The 26,171-nt window shown below is 44.6% G+C and overlaps 1 protein-coding gene and 1 pseudogene across 1 annotated transcript; both read right to left on the bottom strand.

Moving 5' to 3' along the window:
- On the bottom strand, nucleotides 1–24,201 carry DYNC1LI2 (dynein cytoplasmic 1 light intermediate chain 2). Its single transcript, XM_061174021.1, has 13 exons — nucleotides 24,067–24,201; nucleotides 23,848–23,921; nucleotides 21,716–21,832; nucleotides 17,303–17,533; nucleotides 11,835–12,004; nucleotides 11,018–11,111; nucleotides 9,665–9,800; nucleotides 7,386–7,497; nucleotides 6,680–6,739; nucleotides 5,883–5,924; nucleotides 5,361–5,478; nucleotides 4,414–4,530; nucleotides 1–2,982 (listed from the first exon to the last, which is right to left on the bottom strand). The coding sequence occupies exons 1-13, from the start codon at nucleotides 24,171–24,173 to the stop codon at nucleotides 2,882–2,884; spliced, it is 1,479 nt and encodes a 492-aa protein (XP_061030004.1). The 5' UTR covers nucleotides 24,174–24,201; the 3' UTR covers nucleotides 1–2,881.
- Nucleotides 8,143–9,245, bottom strand: LOC133078856 (uncharacterized; annotated as a pseudogene).
- Nucleotides 24,202–26,171: the final 1,970 nt, after the last annotated feature.

Below are 26,171 nucleotides of genomic sequence, written 5' to 3'. Positions count from 1 at the left end.
TTGTAAGCAGTCTGGATTCGTGTTTATTGAAGCCAGTAATTAGAGACATCTTCTTTTCCAGCACTAGAAAGCAAGGTTCCACATGACTGCATACTGCATTCGGATAGAGCCACACCCCTGGACTAAGGCTGGTGGGGGAATAATCTGCAGTCCTAATTTTAAGTTAAAAACACCAATAAACCTAGTATAGAGACAACAGTGAACTTTCACTTACAGCATCAACATTGTTAAGGTCATGATGTACAGAGCAGTCACTTTCAACTTTGTTAAACTAATAAAACACATCTTCAGTTTAAATACTGGTTTAAAAATGCCAAGCCAAAAAAAAAAAAAAAGTGCAAACAAAATTAAATAATTCTAGCAGCATACCCGTTGCATTTTTAGGAAAGACCAATTCATGGCCTTTATCGTGGCCATATCTTCAAGGTTGGGCTTATTTCTTTGACTTTTCCATTTTAAAGACAAACAGCAGATGTAACCACTACAATGTACATAAATAGTCATAAAATTATCTTTAACAGTCTACCATACAAGTGTATTCTGCAAATGAAATGAATTTTACTTTAAAAAGTAAAGGCTGTTTATTGTTTGGCCTTTGGTTCCAATGCACGAAAATCCCAAAATAACAAAAAATATGCTCCCTCCTCCCACCCTCCCAAAAAAGAACCCTGCAGCTCCCCAAAGTTGGTAGACTTTGGCAACCACTGAGCACATGACACTATCTATACATCAGTTTCTTCTGATCCTAGGAGTATCCACTTGTTATGAGAAACTAAAGTGATCTCCAAGAAACCTTCCTTCACAAGACAGGTGTCTTAGCATTTCTTCGGTTTTAGTACATTTTATATTGACACCAAAAAGTGCTTCTCAGTTTAAATGATAAAAAATAAACAAAAAGTAAAGTTTTGCATTAAAATTTAAAATCACACTGTATCCCTCTTAGGCATGTGCCGTTCGAAGAATTCTTTCTTATTTCTGAGGTCACTCATTTTGTGCCCCCTGCCCCTGCCAGCTGCTATGGAGGGAATAAGTGACCCCATCATTTGTGTGGCCACAAGCTGTTTGGCATCTATTGGTCATTATACCACAACCATCATTCCAAGTCAGTTTACTGTCATTACCTGGAAAATCTGGTAACTGGAAGCCATAATACTTAAAAAAAAAAAAACAACTGAATTAAAAAGGGGGGAAAAAGTGTATTTTCAACAATAAGACTGGCACAAGAAACACATTTTTATGTTTGTCAGAAAGGCAAGTAAATACTCAGCTTTCTCCTTAACAGTGTTCAGACCTTTACAGAAAAACAACTCAAGACAGTCTTAGAGTCTTGTTATATAACATACGATATTAAGTTATGCCCAGTATGGTTAGTGGTCAGTCAAATCTGGTATGTAAAAGTAATGACATTAGGGAAGTTAGGCTTAGACACAGTACAACAAACATTCATATAAAAAAAGTAAATTCCACATAAGTGAACTGTAGTTTTTCCCTTGATTTGACAACAAATGTTTTATACATTAAATTAATGGTAGTGTTTGCATTTCAATGTTCTGTGTCATGTATAAAATTAAAAGTGCCATTTAAAATCCATAGAAGTCACTTCCAGGATGATGGTGTGACATGACAATGTGCATGAATTTGCCCTAAATGGAGACACCTGAAACACTTATTTCCATAAGAAAAAAATGCTAGTTTATGAAAAACATAAAACAAGAGAAATGTATCATTTCCATTTTCAATATAAAACATTCACACTTATTTGTCCATCTGATAGCACTGATCAGACCAGGGAGCTAGGACAAAACCCTTTTGCAACAGTGGAACTCCACGAAGGTTTCCAATGACCATAAGGCAGGGACTGGTGTAAGCCAATTAACTGGAGTTTATTTACATTAAAAACCTCCTTCAAACTTTCTGTAGCACACTGCATTATGGTAAAATGAGAGGTTGGTCACCCATTCTCTACTAGTAGGCCAGCCTGTGGTAGTTAAAAAAAAAAAATTTTTAAAACAAAGCAGAAGCTATTTAGAAAACACAATTCAAAGTAAACTAATTTTGTAACTGCTGACTTTAAACATACCCCACAGTGACTGCCCCACGACACACATGCGTGGAGCCCAACACCTCCCACGAGGACATGGCCTGGGCTAAGCATGTGCGTCCTGGGCAGCTGCCATCTTCCCCACCCCCATACCGGCTCCACCTGACTCAGGCATCCCCACACTTAACACATCTTTCATAAGTTAAAGATGCATTCAGAACAAGTCCAATTCCCATTTTGCTTAGTGTTTAGTTTGGAAATGCTTCTGATTTTAAGTCTTAAAAATGATTATTCGACTTCTACTGAACACACAGTATTTACTAACACTGCTCATCTCCTCCTCCTCCACTTCCTGCAACATTCAGCTTCCCTACCAACACTTCTCTCATTCCTCCTTTCAGTCTTTCTCTTTCCTGGACTTTCTGCTACTTAATCTGCTTCCCAAGAACAAGTGAATCTGTTAACATGCAACTGGTCGGACTAGCCACCATCTGATCAATGACTTCCTGGTCTCATTGGCTCCACCCTGAAAGTAAGTGGGCCCTCTTTCTCTCCATCTACCTTCCCCTCCCCAAGAAGCCCAGCTGCACTTGCTGCCCATGAGAGAGCCACATGCCTGAGAGTCCAAGGGTTATCCTTCACAAAGGGGTCTGACACATAACCTTCCTAAAGGTGCATTTCACACTCGGACAAGCCAATGAAGTTTTTTGTTTTTTTTTTTTAAGTTCATCTCCCCTGCCCCAAAAAACTGATAGCATGTGCCATATCAGAAAAATCCTGGTCTTAGAGCAGATCAATATAGTTATTTGGTCATTTTACATATGCACTTTTTAAGGAGGATCAGGCTTCATTTTCTGTTGAAGAGTTTGTTACCATGGAGTCTGGTTTTCGAGTCATTCTATCCAGTTCTTCCTGAACGTTTGTCAACACAGTCTTTTGTCCTTTAAAGAAAAAAAAAAAAGCAGCAGTGATGAGAGCAGAAAAAAATTTTTTTAAAAAGGGACATTTAAAATTATACAGATTTCTATAATCATTTTTGGTGATAATAACTCCAATAAGAATGAGGAAAGTCTTTTTTCATTGCAATGGCTGTAAGGAGACAGACTCTAATTCAGCCCTTCTTAATTCCAAATGCCACAGGTCTGGGCTCCCCGACTACATTACTGCCCCCTGCCTGGGGGTGCCTTTGGGCCAAACACAAAGGCCTTTCTGAAAACCCTCTCACCCCTATGCACTCTCATCACCCATCTTCCTAGAGGTGGTATTTGAGTTTCTGGCATGCAGCAAACGACTTTCTGTGCCTCAGACAGAACAGCTGTTTATGTTTTGTTACTAATTACAACTGACTCACATGGATATCCTGGAAACACCATATTTCAATAAGAATATAAGACTAAGGTTGGCCATTTCGATACTGCACAAAGTTGGTGCACATATTTTTTGTTGTTGAACACTAACTAGGGCCTAGAAGTGACTCCTATTTCCTCCCAGGGAATACCAGCTTATAGCCTGGGCCATCAGATCAGACAGACTCTGAGTCTCCAAGAGCTCAAGAGCACCTGAAGGCACAGGCTGACCTGAGGATGGAGTGATTTCTTGAGGGTTTTCTTTGATTGGAAAACACCAATTAAGGAAAATACTCTATTAATATTCCTTATAGCTAATGGAAAATTAAAACCCTTTGGAAATGGCCTCAAGCTTTCTGGGAAAATTTGTAAATCCCAAGGAACCTGGTTCTTTTGTTTCAGAGACCTCCAAGACATAGACTTGCCCTATGTGCCCACACGGAAGAACAGATGGGTGGGCTGTCACAGAGATGTCTATGTGTGACAAGGGTGGGGAGCTTCATGGAGGAGAAAATGACGACCCTCCAGTGAGACAGTGAGGGTTCACAGGCAGCTGACGGCAAGACTGGAGGCAGTAGAGTGAGCAAAATCCTTATAAAGCAACACAGAAAATTAAAGAGAGTAAATAAAATGTCAATGGTACACTCTAGACCATGACTTCCAACGGACAGAACTTCTACACCCGGGCCATGTACTGGGTTGACCAAAAAGTTCGTTACGTAAGATGTTACGGAAAAACCCAAATGAACTTTTTGGCCAGCCCAATATTTAGGATCTACCTCAACTCACCCAACAGTCAGTTCTTGAGAACCTGAATATACATAAATCCCACCTTAAATGTACCAAGAAACACGCATGGTAATAAGGTAATCCTACTGTAAAGTATACTGCTCAGTGTAAGGTGGAAATCTGTTCAGAACATCGAGGGGTCTGCAGGTCAGTGAAAGCAGACTCTCCTGTCCACCACCCCACCTTCCAGCACTCCTCGATCACAAGGGTCCTAAGTCTTTGGGGGCCCTTCAGTACCTGACTTCTTGGCTGTGCCCTGCACCCCACCAGCACCAGGACTTCCAGGAGAGCCTGTTTTTTTACTCAACAGACTATTGAAGAAGCTGGCCAACACCCCTTCACTTGCTGCATTATCTAAGGAAACATTAAGAAAAAAAGCATCACACAAACTGAATGACTCAATTAAACAGCAACAAACTATTTTTCAGCTTGGAATTATCCATTTGTGGTTATGATCTTCCTAGGATACTGAGCAGATTCATTCACTATGATGCCGTATACACTGCCACTGCTAAGGCTGATGATGTGTTAGCATAGTTAGTAAGTGGAAACCTGTTTAGAGTTCCAACCTGTTCAGAGGCATAACAGGTAACCTGTGCTCCACATCATCTCCCTGTCCATGAGGCAGTGTTTTTCAAAGTTTTATAAGCCCGTAACGTTCCAAAGTTGCTGTGAAAAGCTCTCATTCAGAATAGAAGACAGTCATCGAACATGCAAGAATTAAATATAATTTGAGGGTTTTACTGCAGCCAACATCTTGGGGTATTATTAAGTCACTGGGGTAAGGGCTACTTAAACTAGTAAGTAACTGAGCTTGACAAAACAAGTGACAATTCATAAATGGTAATAATATAAACCTAATAAGCAACAAAACCAAGAACTCAAAATATACATTTTAAAGTGACTTCTTATGCTGTATTCTTCTCTGAATATAGAGAGGCCTAACCAAGGTCTTAAACAAAGCCAGGTGCAAGGGCCACCAATTCCAACAAAGGAACGGGCCTTGGTCTCTGCCAACCATGAACTCCCTCTCTCTCAGCAAGAGGAAGTGGAAAGCAGCCCGTCTTGGGAAAGAAAACAGCTCAGCTGCCTTGAGTCTCCACCTTCCAAACCCAGCTACTCAGCCCCTAAAGTTGGAATGAGGCCTAGGACTAAACCACTCTCCAAAGAGACAGGATACATACTTTTGATGTTTGGGTCCGGCTTCTTTACTGACGTGCCTGGGGAGGCACTAGGCACGCTGGCTGGCCCTCCCCGGCCCTGGGTTCTTGGAGAGCCAGAGGGTCCTCTTGCAGGGGATTCCTAAGTCCAAAACCAGCCCAAGTCACACACAGGCATAAAAATAACAGAAAATACATATTCCAAAAATGAAGACGTGCTTCTGCAGGGTATTTTTCACAGTCTAGGGAGAAGGGTGGCAGTAATGGGAGTTTGCGCCCAGCTCAGTCCCTTTTTTAGATTCCAATTTCTCCTGAGAGAAGAGATACCAAGATAACGAAACCTGTTCACTCTAATTCCCAGAGCTGTATTCCTTCATCAGATGTTTTCTGAGTTCCTACCATGTTCCTGGCCCTGGGCTTTTAGGGGGACCAAATTCCCTCTGAATATACAAAAGCCCACACAAATGTAAGCTCTCACAAATAATGGTATAAAGTTTGAAGACATGACATTGGGCCTTGACCCTCTGTTTAGTTTAAGGTACTCACGGAGGCTCTCGTGGGTGTGGCTGGCTGCTTGGCAAGGAGTGACTGCAAAGAGAGGGACACACCGACCATTAACCAAGGCCTGCAGAGTGCACTGAAGGTCTGGAGAAACACTTCCAAGTATTCCACTAGAGAGCACCATTAACAACAACCAAGTCAGAGGTTCTACACTATAAATGCAAAATATTTAAATTGAGCAATTTGGTATATGGTGAACAAAAAATACTCCCAGTAACCAGTTTTGAAGCTAAAGAAGCAAGGAGAGCACAAAAGGGAGGAAAAGTTGGCAAAAAAAAAATCAACGCCCCCTGCTGACCTGCCTGCATCATCAGGCAAACCCATGATGTGTCTACCACCACTCTCAGTGAAACAGAAAGGTGGGACTGGGTCTGCATTCTGAACTGTCAGCTTGGGTTTACTCTCCTCACCTACAAAATGTGTATATCAGCTCACCTGCCTTCATGCACAGGGCTGTGTGGGGCTATGTGAACTAACGGAAGTGAGGTCAGGGCGTTTGGTAAACTGTCAACATGGGAAGTACTATGCCAGAAAACCTACATTTGCAGACAGAACAGGTACTTAATAAGATACTAAGCCTATCACTGTAGGAGAATCTGCAAGGCAGGAAGGGGATCCTCTGAGGGGCCCCCTACCCTGTACCAATCCTAGAAATGGGAGAGAACAAGAACTGGTAGCAACCCCTTTGTCCCTGCAAGCTCTTTGTGATACCCCCGCCTCACGCCAGGGAGCTGGTTTCATTCATGAGAAGGCCTCTGCTCTGGCCTCACTGGTCTTCTTACCTGTTGCTTCATTAGGAACACCTGCTCATCCTCCGCTGCCAACTCTTTGTCGTGGACCAGCTGTGAAGTGAAGTGACACACTCATTCGTGGTCATAGACCAAGAACACCCCCAACTACTTGTCAAAATCCATGCTGAAAGGAGAATCTTGTGCTCATGTCTCAACATGGGTTTGGGGAGTCCCTGCGGAGACTGCAGAGGTCAAGTCTTTCTAGCCTGGCAAAGACCCTGCTCCCAGACCAGCCTTGGCATATGGCCAAATGACATTTTTAAGTCTGGCAGGTTCTAAACAATACCTCCCAGATCCGGGTCTGCAGGCGATCACAGGAGCAAGTGGGATCTACTAACAGTAATCCAGAGGCAGCAGTGGCACTCCATCACTCATGCCATGCCACCCAGAGCCAATTACATAACACGACTTCATCTAAAGACTTTTTTTAAAAGGCCCTGGGATTATTTTTTTTTACCCCCCCAAATGGTTCAATGTGTAAGACTTGTTTCTTTATAAGTTTCTTTTCCCATGAAAAAAACCTACAACTATTTCTTTTTTTATTTTGGTGGGGGCGCCGCGCTGCGCAGCTTGTGGGATCTTAGTTCCCCAACCAGGGATAGAACCCAGGCCCTTGGCAGTGAAAGCGCAGAGTCCCAACCACTGGGCCGCTGGGGAATTCCCCACCTGCAACTCTTAAAGTGATTGATTTGGGTACCTTTCTCACAGGAGGTTTCACAATAAAGTCTTCATATGCATCTTCTGGCTTCACAGTTGTGAAATTTTCATGTAAAATAGCTATTTTCTTTTCATTGTCCCAGCCTGCAGGTCTAAAGGCAAAGACACAGAGACTGACTTGCTTTTCCTGGGACTGCCTTATGGAATACTCAGCACACTCTGGGTTAGAGAGGACTCCCGGCTGAGATCCCTTCCCACAGGTTCTGGTCTGTAGTTGCTGGGCCGGCTTGTAGATTCTGGCAGACAAGCCAATATTCACTGCAAGTGTAGTTCATCAGCTCAACCTCACAGGTCCTGCTCCATACTGAGTTCATGAGGCCCAAGGCCTAAGGAGCCAGAGCGAGATCTTACTGACTGTACATGCTGACCCACAGGAAGTGTTCAGAGCTTTTCCACAACTCTGCCGAGAAGAACAAGGACACAATGGGGCCCTGTTCTGACAGAGTGGAGAATACAGAGCAACACATAGGATAGAGCTCAGGATAGGGCTGTTTCTCTGGGCTTTGGTATGAAGACACCCCTGTGAGCTGTTTCTCTGAGAACTCTTCTTTCTGACAGCAGTTTTCTTATGGATTGGTTAATTTTACTGATGTGTGAATATGTACCCTGGAGCCAAGGGGAGTAGCAGGACCTGCACTATCCTGGGCCTCAAACCAGAGGGACACAAGGAGTTCTTGAGGATCCCATGTGGGTGCTGCCCAGCTTGACATCGCAGGGCAGGATGGCACCCAGGTTCCATTAAGTTAAGCTGCAGCCTAGGGTAAGGAACAATTGTAAAATGCCCTACATGACATACTTTTATCTAGAAGCTCTAAAAGATGGCAACTGATTGTTCCCACAGGCTTCTCATTCTCCATCCAACTCCTGCTCCATAGCCCTATAACCGAGAAGGTGCTTAGCCAGGGCTCTCCACCCCAATGGCTCCGACGACTTCACCGGCTCCCAAACAGGCAACTACCAACAGGACCAAAGGTGCAAAGGGACAGAGCATGATCAAGATACTGCCATGACCCGTGTCACCTTCAGAAGCTCTGAGCTTCTTCTCCACTCCAGACCAGCCCTGAACACATCCAGTCTCCCAGATCCTCCTTCTCCTCAGGATCACAAGTGATCTGGGTACTGACTGACTCCAAAAGCATACCACTCACTGAGAGCTTGTGGCTTTGGTGCTGGCCTGACTGCTCTAGACAACGATTCTCTAAAAGCAGTCTAAGTCTCTATGTCTGCTGTCTGGGAAGAGCCCAAGTGAGGCTCTCCCTAAATGTTGAGGAGGCAGCCTATTTGGTCCCCTGAGAGCTCTCGGCTTTCACACCTTCAGTCTTCTCCCAGACTCTCCCACCCTTCCACCACTCCTTCTGGCCTGCCTGGCACGCACCACTCATCCTCTCAGCATCACTCCTCTGCTCTCCCTGCCACATTGCCTCTACTACCCCAGTACTGCCCTACCCCTCCTCGGCTGTGTGTGTCCCTTAAAGTGCCATGTGCAGGGACCACATCTCATTCATTTCTGCCCTCAGCATAGAACCTGGTCTCCGAGAAAGTGCTCAGTATTTGCTGAACAAACTGTAATTCTTTCTTAAGAGGATATCTAAGCCTAAAAACATGATACTAGCACAAGTCCTCTCAGAGACCACACATTCAACCTTTATTTATGCATCCACAACACTCACCATTCTCCACTGAGAGAATGACACAAATTCGGACTAACAGGTATCCAAGTCTCTGCCCAGGACAATCAGCCCCAGTGGCTCCTCAAATGTGAAACACCGGAAACACAACAGGCATTCAGTACAGCCAAAGCCCAAGCTGATGGGGCGCGAGGGAGGGCGTAGGCAGTCATCCCTGTCAATGGATGCCAATAAACCAGATGCTTCAACAGAAAACGTTCAGGATCCTCAAAGCGCCAATTCCCTATACTGCAACTCCCTCACTCAGCCGGTATTCTACCAGAGTTGACGGTAAGTGGCAAAAATGTTTTAGCAACTTGCTCTCAATGAAGAAAGGCAGCACCCCTGACCTCACTCCACCCAGTTCCCTCAGACTGGAAGCAGAATGGCAAGTAATCTGGAAAACAGCAGAGATGGAAAGGTGGGTGTATATACCCCCTATGAGGTCCAACTCCAAGCACTTTGCCCCAAGGTAGTAGAAAGCTGGCTGTATAAGAGAGAGACAGAGCCATCTTACTTGGAAGGATAAAATGTAAAGAGCAAATGTACCAAGAAGAGAAGCATTTGAAAGCATCACCTATAAAGAACTCACATAAAAACTGCTTCCTTTTCCACAACTAAGGCAGGCGTGGTAAAGTGGAAACCGTACGTTTTATGAACAATGTACTTATACAACAAGTCGAGGTTTTTCTCTTCCTTCACTGATGTGTAAATCAAGGCCGCTCCATCTAATCAATCTGCTTAAGGAAAACCAATTCACTGCAAGAGGAGACAAAAGCAAATACATACAAGCACAATCCTCAAAGTATAGTCACAGGATACTCAGTTTTTGATCAACACATGATTAATAGAAAGTGTTAACATTTTAAGAACTAAAAAAGTAATACTAGCAGAAGAAGCAGGTCAAAAGCATAAAGCATGTTGACGATAGCGGGCCACGTAGTTCATTTTTGAACATGTAAACTGTTGTCTTCTGACCCATCAGGTTGCGTCCCAAGCAGTCAACTTAATGATTCTGAGGGTAGTCCAGGAAAACCCTCAGCATATCCAAGGTACACAGATTCTTTCCCAGACAGATGCCCACATGTGATCAAGTTGGTCATTAAGCATACAAGAGTTGGGTACCTACATATTATTGGCACCCTCCACTGAGCTGGACAAGCTTAAGAGCCCAAAGGAAGTAGCGGAACCCACCCTTACCCTGTCCCGCCCAGGATGTGGGATGATGGCACCAACTGCTATTGGATTTTTACAGAAACAAGACTCAAAAGTCTGCTGACACAGCATCTCTCTCACGGACAGCACAAAACATAAACATAAAGGAAACCCTGTAGCAGCCAAAACACTATCATGTTGGGTAATTAACCTTTTCTATAAAAAAAGCAAAGTTTAAAAAGATTTCCAAGATATGATAAAAATAATTTGCAATAAAATTATCATATCAGCTTTCTTCTTAATACAAAAAGCCTATCAAATGTACACCATTAAAAATAAAAAGTAATCAAAAATAGGCACAAATTATTAAGTCTCAAATTCCAACACAGTAAACTTTTAGAAAGTAAAATGATGTATACCACGGGTCCCCAACCCCGGGTCCACAGACCGGTATTGGTCCTCAGCCTGTTAGGAACCGGGCCGCAAAGCAGGAGGTGAGCAGTGGGCAAGCGAGTGAAGCTTCATCTGCCGCTCCCCATCACTCGCATTACTGCCTGAACCCTCCCCCGCCCCCCGTGGTCCGTGGAAAAACTGTCTTCCATGAAACCGGTCCCTGGTGCCCAAAAGGTTGGGGACCGCTGATGTATACAGTTTCACCCTGGCAAAAGACTATTCTGGATTCAGGAAGTACTGTATCTCTTTGAAGATGCCCCATGTGGAGGAAGCCTGGATTAGCACACACAGAGGGGAGCCTGTGCCCCTGGGCCCCAACACAGCGCCCCAAGGATACACTGGAGGCAGAACCTCCGTAGGTGTGACTGGATGAAGTCAAAGTGCTCGTCCCTGTAATCATGCTCCTTCTCCAGGACACTCACCGCATCACACTGCAGGTAAGATAGAAAGAGAAAGGAGTCATCTTTTTGCCTCTCTGCCTGCTAAGGATGGGAACACTGTCTTTGTCAGTAATAAAAGTATCATAGCTTCAAAGAAGGCAGCCATGGGACTTCCCTGGTGGTGCAGTGGTTAAGACTCTGTGCTCCCAATGCATGGGGCCCAGGTTCAATCCCTGGTCAGGGAAATAGATCGTACATGCATGCTGCAACTAAGAGTTTGCATGCCACAACTAAAGAGCCCGCCAGCCGCAACTAAGATCCAGTGCAACCAAAATAAATAAATTAATTAAAAAAAAAAAAAAAGAAGGCAGCCACAGCCCAAAGTCCAAGCGTTAATTAAATAAATAGACAAGAGTGAAAAGAAACTGGAGATTCTTCTTTCATCCTGGGCCTCGGTTTCCACATCTATAAAGCAGGGATATGATAGCCCTGATCACCTCACAGTTGCTCTAAGAATCAAACAAGGTCACATCAGGAAACAGGCCCACTGGACATGGCTGTGCCCTGCACACTCCACAGGGCTCCATTCTCACAGAATATGATGTGAATGGCACATGCTGCAGTTGGGCAACCTAGTGGCTCTGACTAGGATCAAAGAACTTTTCAAACCCCCCATTTTTTTGTTTGTTGTTTACTGGATTTTTTTTCTTAATGCACTTTATTTATTTGCTGCACTGCCAAACCCAGCCAAGCGTACAATTCCCTGGCACACACCTTTGTGCACACCACCAACACTGGGATCCCCAGGTTATGAGTCAGCACGTTGTCACCAAGAGGCAGGGCAACATTTTCTTCATCAGGACCTGAGGTCAGAGGCCCTCTTCTCTGTGGGGAACCTTGACAACCTTCCTCAGGCTCAACATAGTCTTGAAAATCTTTCACAACTACAGGTGAAAAAGAAAAAGAAAATTACACACACACACACAATAAAAAATGCACATGCCAGCTTTAGAAAACTGAAGCAGGTAGTGATAAGCACAAAACATAAAGAGTTGTGACAAACTTCCTAACTGCATCTGACTTAACTGCAATATTAGGGATTTAGGGGTGGTGATACAAAATTCCAATTCTGATATTTTCAGTCAGTCTGAGCAGTATAACTTCAGAGCAGCAAAGATATTCCCCTGGTCATCTTTATTTGCATCTAACTCTTAACAATTAAACAGGTTTTTAAAAACTCCTAAGGCTTCAATAGTTACTACTATGAAAAACAAAACAAAACACTTTTTTTTGGGCCACGCTGCGAGGCTTGCAGGATCTTAGTCCCGCTACCAGGGATTGAACCCAGGCCATGGCAGTGAAAGAGCCAAGTCCTAACCACTGGACCACCAGGGAATTCCCAACACTTTTCCTATATATTTTACATTTTCAAAATATTAGGATAGTTGAACTGTGCTACTTCAACAGACGCAACCACTAGAATAGGTTACAACTTATAAAACTCCTCAGAGTTCTCATTAGAAACCACCTGAATTACCAAGACCATGCTGTTTCCATACAGCTGAGGTGCGTCCGTGCTAAAGAGCAAGGCTGGACTTGGCAGCACCATCTGCATCTCCTCATCATCCTCACTCTTGTGGACTCAGTTTCATCTTCAGGAGATCCTGAGTCACATGTATCACGGACCTGTTCCTGCCTAACACAAGAAGGGGTGAGTGATACAACATCTACTTCTTGGCACTATTTTGGCCATGGGTGCAACCCCACAGGAGGGCCTTCAAGCTGAGAGTGGTCCATGGTCTTGGTTAAGGCAAGTGAACACAAAGTCCACAGACCTGCACCTTTTCCTGGGTGCTTCAAGGTTACATGTCAGGCCAGAGAACAAGGACATCATGATTAAAGCTACTTCGAGCCGGCAGCTCTACTCTTCTACACACAACATGACTAAAGGACCAAAAGGACTTTTACTCTCATCCACAACATGCTCACTGAGAAAACACAGACAACTAGATTAAAGAGAATCTAGAGAAAAGTGCATGTACTCTTCTTCACCCACAGAACAGGTTTCGAATATTTTAAAACAGTGAGTCCTAATTTACAAAGACTTTAGATTATTGTTATATAAGCTTCTGGAATTATCTGGGAGTACAATGTCTTTCATATAATACTGGGAAAAAACCACTGCCTAAACCCTAAAGCGCAGATATAACATTTCATCTCTATAACTTCTCTTTAATTAAGCTCATTCATATAATTTCATTGCCAATATAAATAATCTACTCATGGGACTTCCCTGGCAGTCCAGTGGTTAAGACTGCGCTTCCAATGCAGGGGGCGCAGGTTCAATCCCTGGTCGGGGAACTAGGATCCTGAATGCCGCGTGGCCAAAAACAAAAAAAAACACACAAAAACAATCTACTCAAGAGATTTTTTTTTTTTTTTACCATCAGTGCAGTTTATTTCTTCAGATTCAATAAATGAATACTCAAGAGATCTTTACTGCATTGCATTTTGGACAAAAACAGAGAAGGGTTTTCTGATGATTGTTGAAGGCTCTTAAGAAATCAAAGGCTCCCACATTTTCTCTTTTTTTTTTTTAAATCTGCTTTACTTTAGCTTTATGGAGCCAAGATTGACACACAACAAACTGCGCATGTTTAAAATGTAAATCTGATTTTTTTATTTTTTTGGCATGCCTCACGGCTTGCAGGATCTTAGTTACCCGACCAGGGATTGAATCCGGGCCACGGCAGTGAGAGCCTGGAATCCTAACCACTAGGCCACCAGGGAACTCCCTAAATTTGGTACTTTTGACATATGAATACACCCATGAGTCAGTACCACAATCAAGAGAGTGCATTTATCTATCACCCCCAGAAGTTTCCTTGTACCTTTTGGTAATCTATTTTCCCCACCTCTCCTCAACACCATCCCTAACTCCAGGCAGCCACTGATCCGCTTTTTTTTTCAATACAGATTAGTTTGCATTTTCTAGAGTTATAATATAAATATAATTTATATGTATGTAATTACATTTACATATGTAATTACATTTATAATATAAATATAATTGAGAATACGTACTCTTTTTAGTCTTCCCACATTTTCTCTTTAAAAGCATTTTAACAAGTCTTCAAGTCAATGAAAAATACAATGGCTTAACTGTTTGGGTAATATCTATAATTGCCCAAGGTCACGTGAGGCACTCAACCAGGCTTCCAAGACAGTGAGCATGGCAGTGCCTGGAACAGGTTACAGGTAAGCTAAGTGACTGTGGAAGGGAGGCAGGGATGGGGCAGCTCCAGCAGTCTGCTCCACAAACCTCCACTACCCAGCATGCTGTATAAACTGCTGTATTCTACATAGGCCATGATATGAAAATGGTTGGGAAACCCTGGGCTAGGCTATTCATTCTCTGAAAGAATGACTTAATTACGGCTATCCAAAAACAGTAGGAAATGCACATGTGTTTTTAATAACTCAGCATTTTAGAAAATAAGTTGGAAGGCAGAGCAAATATTCATAATGGAGGTGGTGAAAAGGAATGATAAAAACATAGTGAGGACTGTGTAATTTGGATAATAAAATGTGCATTTCCCTTAGGGTACACACATACCACAGTATTAGCAGTTTCTCTCTAGGTGGTGGGATGGCCAGTATTTCACAGCAGGGGCCATCAGCCCACCAGGGGCTCCCCTTTAGCATCAGATGGGAGTGGCTATGGGAAGGAGACTGCAGAGCGCCGCCTCTTTCTCTTCTTTTCCCTTCTACCTCATTGATCACCGGTTGGTTCCACAGTTCTGAGAAGACCCAAGAGACTGCACCTAATCTTTTTCCTCTACTTGATAAGCAAGTGAAGCCCCAGACACAAAGCAGGAAAGACAAGACTAACCTACACACAAGCACCACCTTCTGGCAGCTTTAGGGGTTGCTCTGCCCTCTCCCTCAGACAAACCCTGCAGCCAAGCAGCTACCACAGATTCAGGACCACTGAGGAACCTAATCCGGAAAGATACTGGCTGGCCATGGAGCAGCTTTCCAAACTCAGCAGATTGGAGACTGGTGTTGGATCAGAAAGCAGGTTGGGTGACAGCCCTTTGCTCATTCAATACAATACCTAGAGTCCAATTAATCTGGAAAGTGGGCGTCCTCTAAGCAAGAGGATGGCCAACCACTTTATTAAAATGTAACCTAAAACTAGCACTAACAAAGGCACTCCTTCAACGGGTAACAGAAAGGCGTGAGTACCATTCCAAACACCTCAGAGGAAAGGTGGTGAACACAAGAGAGGCTCTCAGAAGGTTAACCAGAGTCATGAGGCATGGATGTGGTTCCAGCAATCGCTAGCTGCCCTCCAGTGTCCTCTCCTCTTCCTCCTTACAACCAAACCGAGCACTGATACTTAGAACACACGGCCACACCGACTACATTCCCTTAGGGAATGTCTCCTTAGGAAATGTCTCCTTAGGAAGACAGCAGGCACACACTCTTCAGCCCTTCTTTGCTTTTCCTCCTGTTGCCTGCAACACAGATGTGAAGGCTGGAGCTCTGGTTGCCAAGAGGAAGAGAACCACACCCTAAAGATGACAAAGCAGTAAGCACAAAGGAGCCAGGGTCCTTGACTTGTCTTCCTCAAGATGCTTTCCAGGCCTGAACTACCTCTGGATTTCATTCACAGGAGAGAGAAATAAAACAGTCTTGTTTAGGCCACTGTTATTTTGGGTTTGTGTCACATGCAGCTCAATCTAATCCTAAGCAACACAGACATCAATGACTAAGACCACAAAATAAATTCAGTGTGTCATGGGAGCATAAGCTCCCCAGGAGCGGGCACCTTGTCTGCTGTATGTATCCCCAATGCCTTGAACAGACCTGGCACCAGGCAGACACTCTCCCTAGCTGGGAAAGAAAAATATCCTTGGCTCAATCTCTTCCTTTTTTTCTGTTTTAACAAATCTATACAAGGTTATGACTCTAAGAAAACAGGTTCAGAAACTGAAATCTCCTGTGCATTAACCCACTAGTCTGGGTACGATGGTAAATGCGCAGTGAAAGGAGAACAGCTCTTCAGGCTCAGAACTATTCTCAGAAGTTGTCTTTAGGGTCTCTATTTCAGGGGAAAAATAGGCTTTATCTAGAAAGGTCAGTGTTTGAGGACAGATGCGCTGAGCTGCATAACAATCACTGCAGTACACGTGGGTGTCCCAGGAAACACACATGCACACAGCAAACTAAAGAATTATATGTTAAACTCCCTGTTTTAGCTAATGTAGTCAGGAGCAAGTGAAGTTATGACAGGAAGACACACAGCAAGAAATCTGATTTGAAAAGCACATCAAAATTTCTGAACCCTTCTGCCAGTAAGTTTGAAGATCCTGTGTGCCATGCTCCAGAAGTCCTCATTAATTCACTAAAGGGAATGATGTCATCCCGTGGAAATAAGCCAGGTTAAGCTAAGCCAAGACTGCCCTGGCCAAGACAGCACTGCTGCTGCCACAGCTCCAGCCCCTGCCCCTCCCATTTCCCTGGCAAGTGAACAGAAGCTGATGTAACTGCACAGAAGCAACGAAAAGGAAAAACAAGCTTCCGAACCACATTAAGGAAAAACAAAACAAAACAAAAAGAACTTCCTTTAAAGTTCTCTGTTCTCACAAGGGCTTGGATGCCCTGAGTCTTAAAATATCTTTTCATTTTCATGAAAAAAAAAAATGAATTTCCTATTTCTAACTAAAATCATATTTGCTGGATCCCCAAAGGAACTAAGATAGGAACTGAAAGATTTATCTTTTGTGGGTCTTCCTTTAAACTTGTCAACAAGAGGGTCCATAGGATCTCAATGGAATCCCAGGGAAATGGACTCAAGCTGCAGAGATCCCAGTAAATCTCTATACCCACTGATACTAACTCAGCAGACCACGAGTTAACAGAACAGCAAAAAGACTCACAGAACTGATCACATTTTGGGGGTGAGGGAAGAACCCTTATTATAAAAGAGAACCAATGAAAATAATAAGGAATACTGATTTATTTTCTTCAACTGTGACAGCTGAAATAAAGACTGCTTTGAAGACTTTTTGACTACTGAATCTACAAAAGCAAATCTGAAATAAATGGTGCAAACAAAACACAAACACTCTGTAAGGGAAGCTTTGCAGCCTCTTGACACTGTGAAAAGGAAGGTGGCTGGAACCATCCAAAGAGACGAGTGAATTTTCCAATTAAGAAAATCCTGTTTTACTTACACTTCCGTTCCAGCTCCCTCATTTCTTCTGGTGGAATTTTCATTTTATCAATGTGCTCACGTAAAACACTAGCCCATTTCTGTAGAGATTCCATCATAGTCCAAGGCCTAGACATGTCTGCAACAAAAATCACCAGGGTCTCCGGCAAGAATTCAGCAGAAACTGCAAATTTCAGCAGGCCTTTGTGATACAAGTCTCCATCCAGAATCCACACATTGCAGCGTGTGTGATCTAAGAAAAGAAGTGAAGCTAAGTTACTGACAATGACCATCAGCACAGCTGAAAGAGCCACATAAGGAAGAACTTAAAGGTGACAGCCACAGAATTCCACAAAGAACAGACAGAAATCCTAACCAGAAAAGGGTCCAAGTGCTCAGTGGACAGCAACTCTTCATCAAGGTGCCTTGTGAACTGTCTAAACTATAAAATTTTTTAACAACCATAATATACTGTGTCCACATCCAAAAAGATTCCAGCAATGTCTGAGCAGTAAATTGTGAAGGACATTTTAGCTTTCAGTAAGAATCAAAAGATACTAATAAAAACTACAAATGTTCCCTGGACGACTGTACCATAGTCTAAATAATCCATTCTTCTAAGATATCAGCAATCTGTGAGGCAGCAAGCTATGCCGAAGAGCCTGTGGTTAAACAAGCTCTTCTTGTGTCAGTCACACTAAACAGTGCGCTCACATACCACAGAGAGTGCCAAAGAGACAGGACCTTCGTATTTAAATGCCAAGATAAACTCATTACTTATATAAACTGAGATATGAATTACGGGGTGCCTGATAATATTAACGAATTACACTTATTTTTGATATGATAATATGATTATGTTTTTTAAAATCCTAATCTTTTAGACATACATATGGAAGTAGTTACAGATAAAAAAATATAATGTTTGAAATTTGCTTTAATAATCCAATGTGGAGTGAAAAGAGAAGAAGGTGAGAGTACAGCTGAAATAAAATTGACCAAGAACTTGTAACCTGAAGGCAGGTGATAGATATATTGGGGTTCATCAAAATAGTCTATGCTTTTACGTAGTTCTGTTTTCCACAGTAAAGTTAAAAACATATACAGACAAATGTGCAAGTGCTGACATTTAATGAAGCATGTGATTCTAAAACTACATCTGGATGATCAAACTGTAGAAGATAATTCTCCAAATTAATAATATACTTTTAAAAAAATTTTAGACATCTTTTTGAGAAATTTTTTTTTTTAATAAAAGCACCATGAGGGAGAAATCCTACTATCAAAAATATCATTTCATTAACTTCTTCCCCAATAAATTGCAACTTACCCTTTAAAAACCTGTCTTCTGTTAGCTACCTTTTTTTGGGTATAATCAATTCACTAACATGCTGTGAAAAATTTTATATTCATAACTTTATTTCAACGGTACAACAAAGGTATCTACATCTAGATATACTTTCAAAACTCTAATGCATTTCAGATAGCGGTTTTGACTTGGATTCTACCAATGCCTTCAAAAATACTGCACTGGGCTTCCCTGGTGGCGCAGTGGTTGAGAATCCGCCTGCCAATGCAGGGGACACGGGTTCGAGCCCTGGTCTGGGAGGATCCCACATGCCGCGGAGCAACTAGGCCCGTGAGCCACAACTACTGAGCGTGCGCGTCTGGAGCCTGTGCTCCGCAACAAGAGAGGCCGCGATAGTGAGAGGCCCGCGCACCGTGATGAAGAGTGGCCCCCACTTGCCGCAACTAGAGAAAGCCCTCGCATAGAAACGAAGACCCAACACAGCCATAAATAAATAAATAAATAAATTAATTAAAAAAAAAAAAAAATACTGCACTGTTGGGACTTCCCTGTCGGTCCAGTGGTTAAGACTCTGTGCTCCCAATGCAGGGGACACGGGTTCGATCTCTGGTTGGGGAACTAAGCTCCCGCATGCTGCACGGCGTGGCCAAAAAAACCCCCTAAAAACAAACTGCACTGCACTGTACCTGAAGTCTACAGATTTTAATGTCTGCCCCTCACCAGACACGGTTCTTTTTTTTAGCCTTTCTTCCCACTGCCCACTACATATAACTCACCCATGTGCATGGAGATTACACATACCACATGTGGCATTAAATGGATGCCCCCAACCCTGAAGGCAGAGGTCCCTTGACATGCCATGTCCTACCACAAAACAAGGACAAGCCAGAACCGATTTTCTCTACCTGGGTGATTGCCTGCAAAATGTATATTTATAACCTAGTCACACCACACAATAAAAAATACTGGGGCTAAAAGATGTATAATTAACCACAGGTAAGGGCAACTCTTTCATCAAAGAGGAACTTGCAAGTAGGCAGCTTAAAAAAATCCCATAAATGCAGAGATCAAAGTTTTTAAGGCAACCTTAAGGAATCTGAAATAAAAATTAACATGTATTTCAACTCAAAGGTAAGTGAATATAGTTACTTTAATGCTTGGCATGAAATGTTTATGCCCCTTTGAAACAAGCAGCTATAGCAATGTCAGAGTATCTACACCATGTTTCATGTACTTTCAAAAGGGTACTAGACCTACCACCTGTCTCAAGCACTCAGCTACACTTGACACATGCCACCTCTTCATTCTGTCAACCTACAAATTGGTACCATCGCCCAATACTACAAATGAGGAAACTGAGGTGCAGAGTGGTTAAGTCAGTCACAACTAGTGACTACCGGAGTGGATTCCAAACCAGTTCTGCCTGGCTCCAAAGCCCAAGTTCTTTCCACAATAATCATCAAAGACAGGAAGCAAAACACTCAGACATATGAGGCCCCCTAGCCCAGCTCAGTGACCCCTGAGTCCCAACCCTACCTACACAAACTCCGGTGGGCCTAGGTGGGCACTGGAAAGCCTCTGCTCTCCTTATACAAGGAGAGCCCTTAGCACCAGGTCTACCTCCTACCTTTCTTTTACATCCTTCAGAGAATGTTCAGCATGGCAAAGGAAGCCAGGGAAGAAGGAACAGGAATAAAATCTTGGGGTTCTAAGATGACTACTAAGTTAAGATTAAAGGGTTTTTCCCTCTATTTAAATGATTCTTGGAGCTCGAAGAATTAAGGTACAAGGAAGGACCTGGGTTCAGCTTCTTCATTTTAGCAATAAGGAAATGGGGGACCAGAGGTGGTGGGATTTTCCCCCTTATATAATCACCCCTACATCATGGTCCTTACTGTACAAAAGGGTAAACGCAATTTTAAGAAAGTAATTTAATGAAGATATTTCATCCTTAGGTTACATGGTCACTTTTCTACAAATAAAAAAACGTAGGCATTAATAATTATTTATTTTAGAGCCATTCAAGATCTAACACAAAGCCTAAAAGTTTACAAAGGAGGTATTACTGACTAGTGGTAACCAAAAACCATTATTCCAATTCAACTCACAATCGTACTTATCACAATTTTAAATGATATCTAATCCTCATAATAGAGCTTACCATGCACTTTTTTTTTTTTTACCATGCACTTTTAACCATCTCAATTACCCAGAAGGTAGAAAACGATTATTATCCACATTCTAGACATGAGAAATTAAGAGAACATTATTACCTCTGAGCCTCTATTCTCTCCACTGGGGGAAAAAAACAAAACAAAACAAAACAAAACAAAACAAAAACCCACAAGCAATCAGCATTTCTACACTGTCACAAAAAGACTCAAAACTCTCTTGTGAATATCTGTTAAGCTTTTATACTCTAAACCACATCAATTTCAGATTCTCCACTAAAACCAGGCAGAGTAACAATGGTGCCCAGATCAGTCTGCCAAGTGTTTCTCTCATAGAAAAGTCCAAAGCACTTAAAAACTTCTTAGTTTTTTTTTTTTTTTAATTAATTTTATCTATCTATCTATGGCCGTGTTGGGTCTTCGTTGCTGCACGCGGGCTTTCTCTAGTTGTGGCGAGCAGGCGGCTGCTCTTCGTTGCGGTGCACTGGCTTCTCATTGCAGTGGCTTCTCCTGTTGCAGAGCACGGGCTCTAGGCGCTCAGGCTTCAGTAGTTGTGGCGCACGGGCTTAGCTGCTCCACAGCCTGTGGGAGCTTCCCGGACCAGGGCTCGAACCCGTGTCCCCTGCGTTGGCAGGTGGATTCTTAACTACTGCGCCACCAGGGAAGTCCAAAAACTTCCTTCTCAGTTTCTTACTTTTATGTGCATTTGAAACTTTACTCTCAGTCTCTCCTTTTAAGTAAGGGCTACCCAGAGCAGCAGGTAACAGGCCCATTCCCCATTTTGCTAACATACTCTATAAAGAAAAGTAGGTGAAGTCCTACAAAGAGATACACTTCATCTACTCCCCTGTGACTAATTCTCTTAGACCTAAAGAGAAAATTGAGAATGCCTGGGCATGTTGCAGGAGTGGCAACCGAGGAGTCAGAGACCTGCATGGATCAATGCTTCACTCACCATCTCGGTCCTCGTCGTGGACACTGAGGTAGAGATACTCTAGGCCTCTTCCTTTTTTGCCATGCTCAGCTCCTTGAAGTTTAGTCATGAGGGTTGTTTTACCAGAACCATCTTCACCTATAAGTGATGCATGTAAGAAGACAAAGCGTACCGCTTATTCTAGGCAAGGATGGGGAGTCTGGACATTCACACAAATAACTTTCATGTAGAGCTTGCTATTGAGGTCTCACCTGTATTCATAAACAAAGCAGGACCTGCTGTAAGAGTGGTCAGGGTGGGGAGAGGTGATAAAGGCGGCAATTTCCAACATCTAAAATGACAATCTACTGCAGTCATCCTTACCTCACAAGGAAAAGAAGAAGGCAGGTCCGCAGGCCCTACCTATAATTTATAAGACACACATCTGGAAAAGTGAAAGTAAAAGGTGGGGCTAGTTTCTCACAAAATAAACTTTTACCACAAGGAAAGCAAGAAATCTTTAGAATATATTTAACCTTAAAGCCTAGGAACTCTGAACTAAAAAAGGCTGATCCTGCCTCATAATCATGAAGAATGAAGCTGTTATTCACTTTTGATTTTAGTACATTTCTTTCATAAGCACCCTGAAGGCTAGGAAACTGATGAAAAGAATTACAGACCTAAGCAAAACTCTTAAGCACTATCTTAGTAATTACCAAGCGCCTCCTCATCCCCCTCCACCCAGCTAACAACTCTCCCTCCCCCCCAAAAGAAACCTTAAACATCAGAAAGAGCCACCACCAAAAAACACTACTAAGCACCCCTGGGGTTTAGTAATATGGAATTACAGACCATGAGAACTGAAAGGCATTCCACAGCTCAAAGTCCTCCTTTCCACCCCCAATGCCACTACCTTACTCAGGCCCTCCACATCCTATCTGGACATGGTGAGCACTCAGCCTGACTTCAGTACCTGCTCATTTTGAGCCACCTGCCACTCTGCTGCCAGCACCCCCTTTCTAAACACAGATCTGGTGCCCCTGATCCTCCAATTCGTGAAGACCTCTAAGGGTCTTCTGTTACCTGCTGCAGTGGTCATCAACTAAAGACCAGCCACTCCCCTCAAAAACAGTGGGAAAACCACCCTCACAGTGATTCCCGTGACAATCAGAGAATGGAGGTAAAATAAAAGGCCCTTGAGAATCAGGTGCCTTCAGGAAAAAGCATCGACTCTTCAGCCTTCCACATCTGCCTCGAACTTAACTCATCAGTCACCTTCCACAAGGAGGCTGTGGTAACTTCCAACGCCCGCCCCCGCCTTGTCACCTCTGTGTTCCTGCAAACACTAACCCTCTGGGCCCCTGCACGTTAACACCTACCCTTCAAAACACCTAACTCCAAACAGCATCAAGCCATATGATGTGCCCCGAATCATCTGTCTATGCCCAACATGGTGTAGTGCAATCACCAACACATCTATCTGTGTCTCATTAAACTGAGATTCTCGTGTAGTGTCTGAGGGATGTCTGTGCTGTCCCAGTGCCCAACCGACAGTCAAGGACCCACTCAACAAATGGGTCTGTTGTATGAATGAACCCAGCCAAACTCCCTCACTTATATGAGGAAAGGAGACCAGAGACGCTGAGGGACCTAACCCAGGTAACCCAGCAGTGAAGGCTAAAATAATGTAGGAAAAGTCCCTGGGGAGGACTCCAAGGCCTGCTGTCCTTTGCAGCGCCCCTCCCACCGCGCACCGCTCATCAAGATAGAGAAATGGCTCCTGTGGCATCTCCTCACAGCCCGACGACCCGCAGTCACCTCGTTCGCCCGCTTCCTCCGCTAACCTCATCTACTCTCTCCCCTCTCTACGCCTGCAGTTCGGTGAACTTCAAGGCTATGAGCGCAGGAAGTCAGGGACATTTAAAGCAAAGCTGATGCAGCGGGCAAAAGACTGAGGAATGTGCCGACGAGCCCGTGCCAGCATCCCTGGGCTCTCGAAAAGGGGCAACGTCCTGACCTCGGCCGTGGTGGACTTGGCCACTCTCAGGCTGTCCAGCCAGGGTCTCCAGGCCCTCCCGGGCAGGCGGCAGGGGAGAGGAAGGCTGGCACCAGTGAGAGGGCGCCTGCATCGCCCACCCCAGCTCCCCGGGCAACGCCCCGGCGCCGGCGCTCACCGAAAACCAGGATGTTCTTGCCGGACGGCAGCTTGGACCTGGCGCGGGTGGACACCTCGCTCAGGATCGAGGACCTGTGGGGACAATGGCACAGCGGTCGGCCCCAGGGCCAGCCTGAACCTGACCGGCCCGCGACGGCCCGTTAGTCTGTCCGACGGTCCGGCCCGGCCGCGCCCTCCCCGGCCCGGCCAGCCCAGCCCGGCCGCCTCGCAGTCTCACCATAGGCTCTGGCCCTCCTCCTCCTCAGTGGTCAGGTCGCCGGCGGCCGCCACCGCGGGCCCGTTAGGGCCCAGCAGCAGCTTCTTCTCTACCCCCACCGGCGCCATCTTGCCAACTGCAGCCACAAAGAGGGCCCTCCCCCGGGCCCGCCGAGGACCCGCGAGGACCCCGCCGGCCCGCCCGCGCCTGCCGCGCCCCCAGCCGCCCTTCCCGCAGGGTCCGCGCCGCCCCCCGCGCTCCGCCGGGTTTGCAATGTCCGCGGGCTCCCGCAGGGTCGTGAGGCCGCCGCGGTGGCGGGAGATGGGCGGCGGTCAGGCGGCCGCCGGGGCAGCCCTGCTCGGGGAGGCGGCGGCGCGAGCGGGAGCCACCGGGGTGGAGGGCGCGCTAGCGGCCTCTGCCGGCCGAGGGGCGCAACGACACCCGTTCCCGGTCCTCCGTCAGCTGGCCGCTCCAGCTGTGCCGTCGGGGGCCGAGGCACCCGACGCACCGAAGCAAAAAGCTCAGGGCTTGGAAAGAGATCAGTACAGGATAACGCCGTTTATCGAGCGCTTACCGTGTGCCAGAGTCACACGTTATCTCACTGAATCTTGTCTAACTCTTTTACGGGTGAGGAACCTGAAGCTCAGAAATCTTGAGAAACCTGACCAAGGACCCAATGCTTTCTGGCTATCTTCTGATAGCATCCCGGTACTTCCAATTTTACCGATCTTAAGCTATTCTATCATGAACTTCGCTTAATCCTAATCGAACCACAAATTGAAAGACCGGCCTTAAACTAGACCCCCAAATCCTCACAAATATCCTGCTTTTCACCTCCTCCTTCCTTGACCCTATTAAGACCACGAGGTAGTGATCTTTACTGTAGTGAGTAATTTGCTTGGTTTTACTTATTAACAGGTGTTTGGGTTTTTTTTTTTTTAGTTAATTTATTTATTTTTGGCTGTGTTGGGTCTTCGTTTCTGTGCGAGGGCTTTCTCTAGTTGCGGCGAGCGGGGGCCACTCTTCATCGCGGTGCACGGGCCTCTCACTGTCGCGGCCTCTCTTGTTGCGGAGCACAGGCTCCAGACGCGCAGGCTCAGTAGTTGTGGCTCACGGGCCCAGTTGCTCCGCGGCATGTGGGATCTTCCCAGACCAGGGCTCGAACCCGTGTCCCCTGCATTGGCAGGCAGATCCTCAACCACTGTGCCACCAGGGAAGCCCGGTGTTTGGTTTTTTTAATGATATTTTCTGGGAGCCAGCATTTGACACCAGAAATAGGAGGCTTTAATTTCCTTTCTTCAGGAAAAAAGAAAGAAAAAGAGAAAGAAAGGAAGGAAGGGAGGGAAAGAAAGGAAGGAAGGAAGGCAGGAAGGAAGGAAGGAAGAAAGAAAGATATGAAGGGGGAAGGGACAGGGGAGAGAAGCGGAAGGAAGAGGGTAATGGAAGAAAAGGAAAGAAAAAATACATTTCACCTATCGAGTTTCACTTTAGGTCTGGCCGCTACCTGAGGGCTCTTGCTAGCCTCTGTGGAAGCAGAGGCATTTTACAAGGCATTTCTAAATATCACAAGAAAGTAGGATATGTCAGAAAAGCAACCATGTATGTGGGATTCAGATGAATAGGATTCTGATCCTGGCTCTGCCAGAATTTTGGCAGCATGAATTACAGATCCAACAAATGGGCATATCATCTGCCAACCTGAATGTAAGGTTCAAACAAGACAATGGGAGTGAGAACCTATTAAGAATTATACCCTGGAAGTCTAGGAAGAGCAGGAAAAGTGCTGTAAATCATAAAAAGTTAAGCAATGTCTGAATTTTCACAGGACAAAAGATGGAGTTGAAAACTACAGGCCAGTGAACTTCATCAGCCCTAGGTGAAATTCTCTAATGTGACCAGTTGGAAAAGGAAAAGACAGCACCAGATTTACACAGTTTCTATTTTGCAGGAATAGCAGGTAGGAGGATGCTGCAGACCTGGAAAATTCGGATTTCAACGGGGCATTTGCCAATGCACATCATAGACAAGAAAGTGAATGTAGGCTGGATGATAGTGTTGAGGCTTGTTAAAGACCAGGCCCAGAGGGGGCTGATGAGCAAGGACCACCAGAGGAGGCTGCTAGGGAC

Source organism: Eubalaena glacialis, chromosome 18 (genome assembly GCF_028564815.1).
Source record: "Eubalaena glacialis isolate mEubGla1 chromosome 18, mEubGla1.1.hap2.+ XY, whole genome shotgun sequence".
Taxonomy (NCBI): domain Eukaryota; kingdom Metazoa; phylum Chordata; class Mammalia; order Artiodactyla; family Balaenidae; genus Eubalaena; species Eubalaena glacialis.
Note: the sequence above shows the minus strand (reverse complement) of the source record. Positions and strands in the feature narration are given on the sequence as shown.

Excerpts from the sequence above, each read along its gene's own strand:
- DYNC1LI2 (XM_061174021.1), bottom strand. The coding sequence starts at position 24,173 with ATGGCGCCGGTGGGGGTAGAGAAGAAGCTGCTGCTGGGCCCTAACGGG. Across the intron at positions 11,112-11,834 it reads TGTTGGTGGTGTGCACAAAG|TGTGATGCGGTGAGTGTCCT; the intron begins GTGTGTGCCAGG and ends TCTTACCTGCAG. Across the intron at positions 5,479-5,882 it reads CCACACCCACGAGAGCCTCC|GAATCCCCTGCAAGAGGACC; the intron begins GTGAGTACCTTA and ends TTTTGGACTTAG.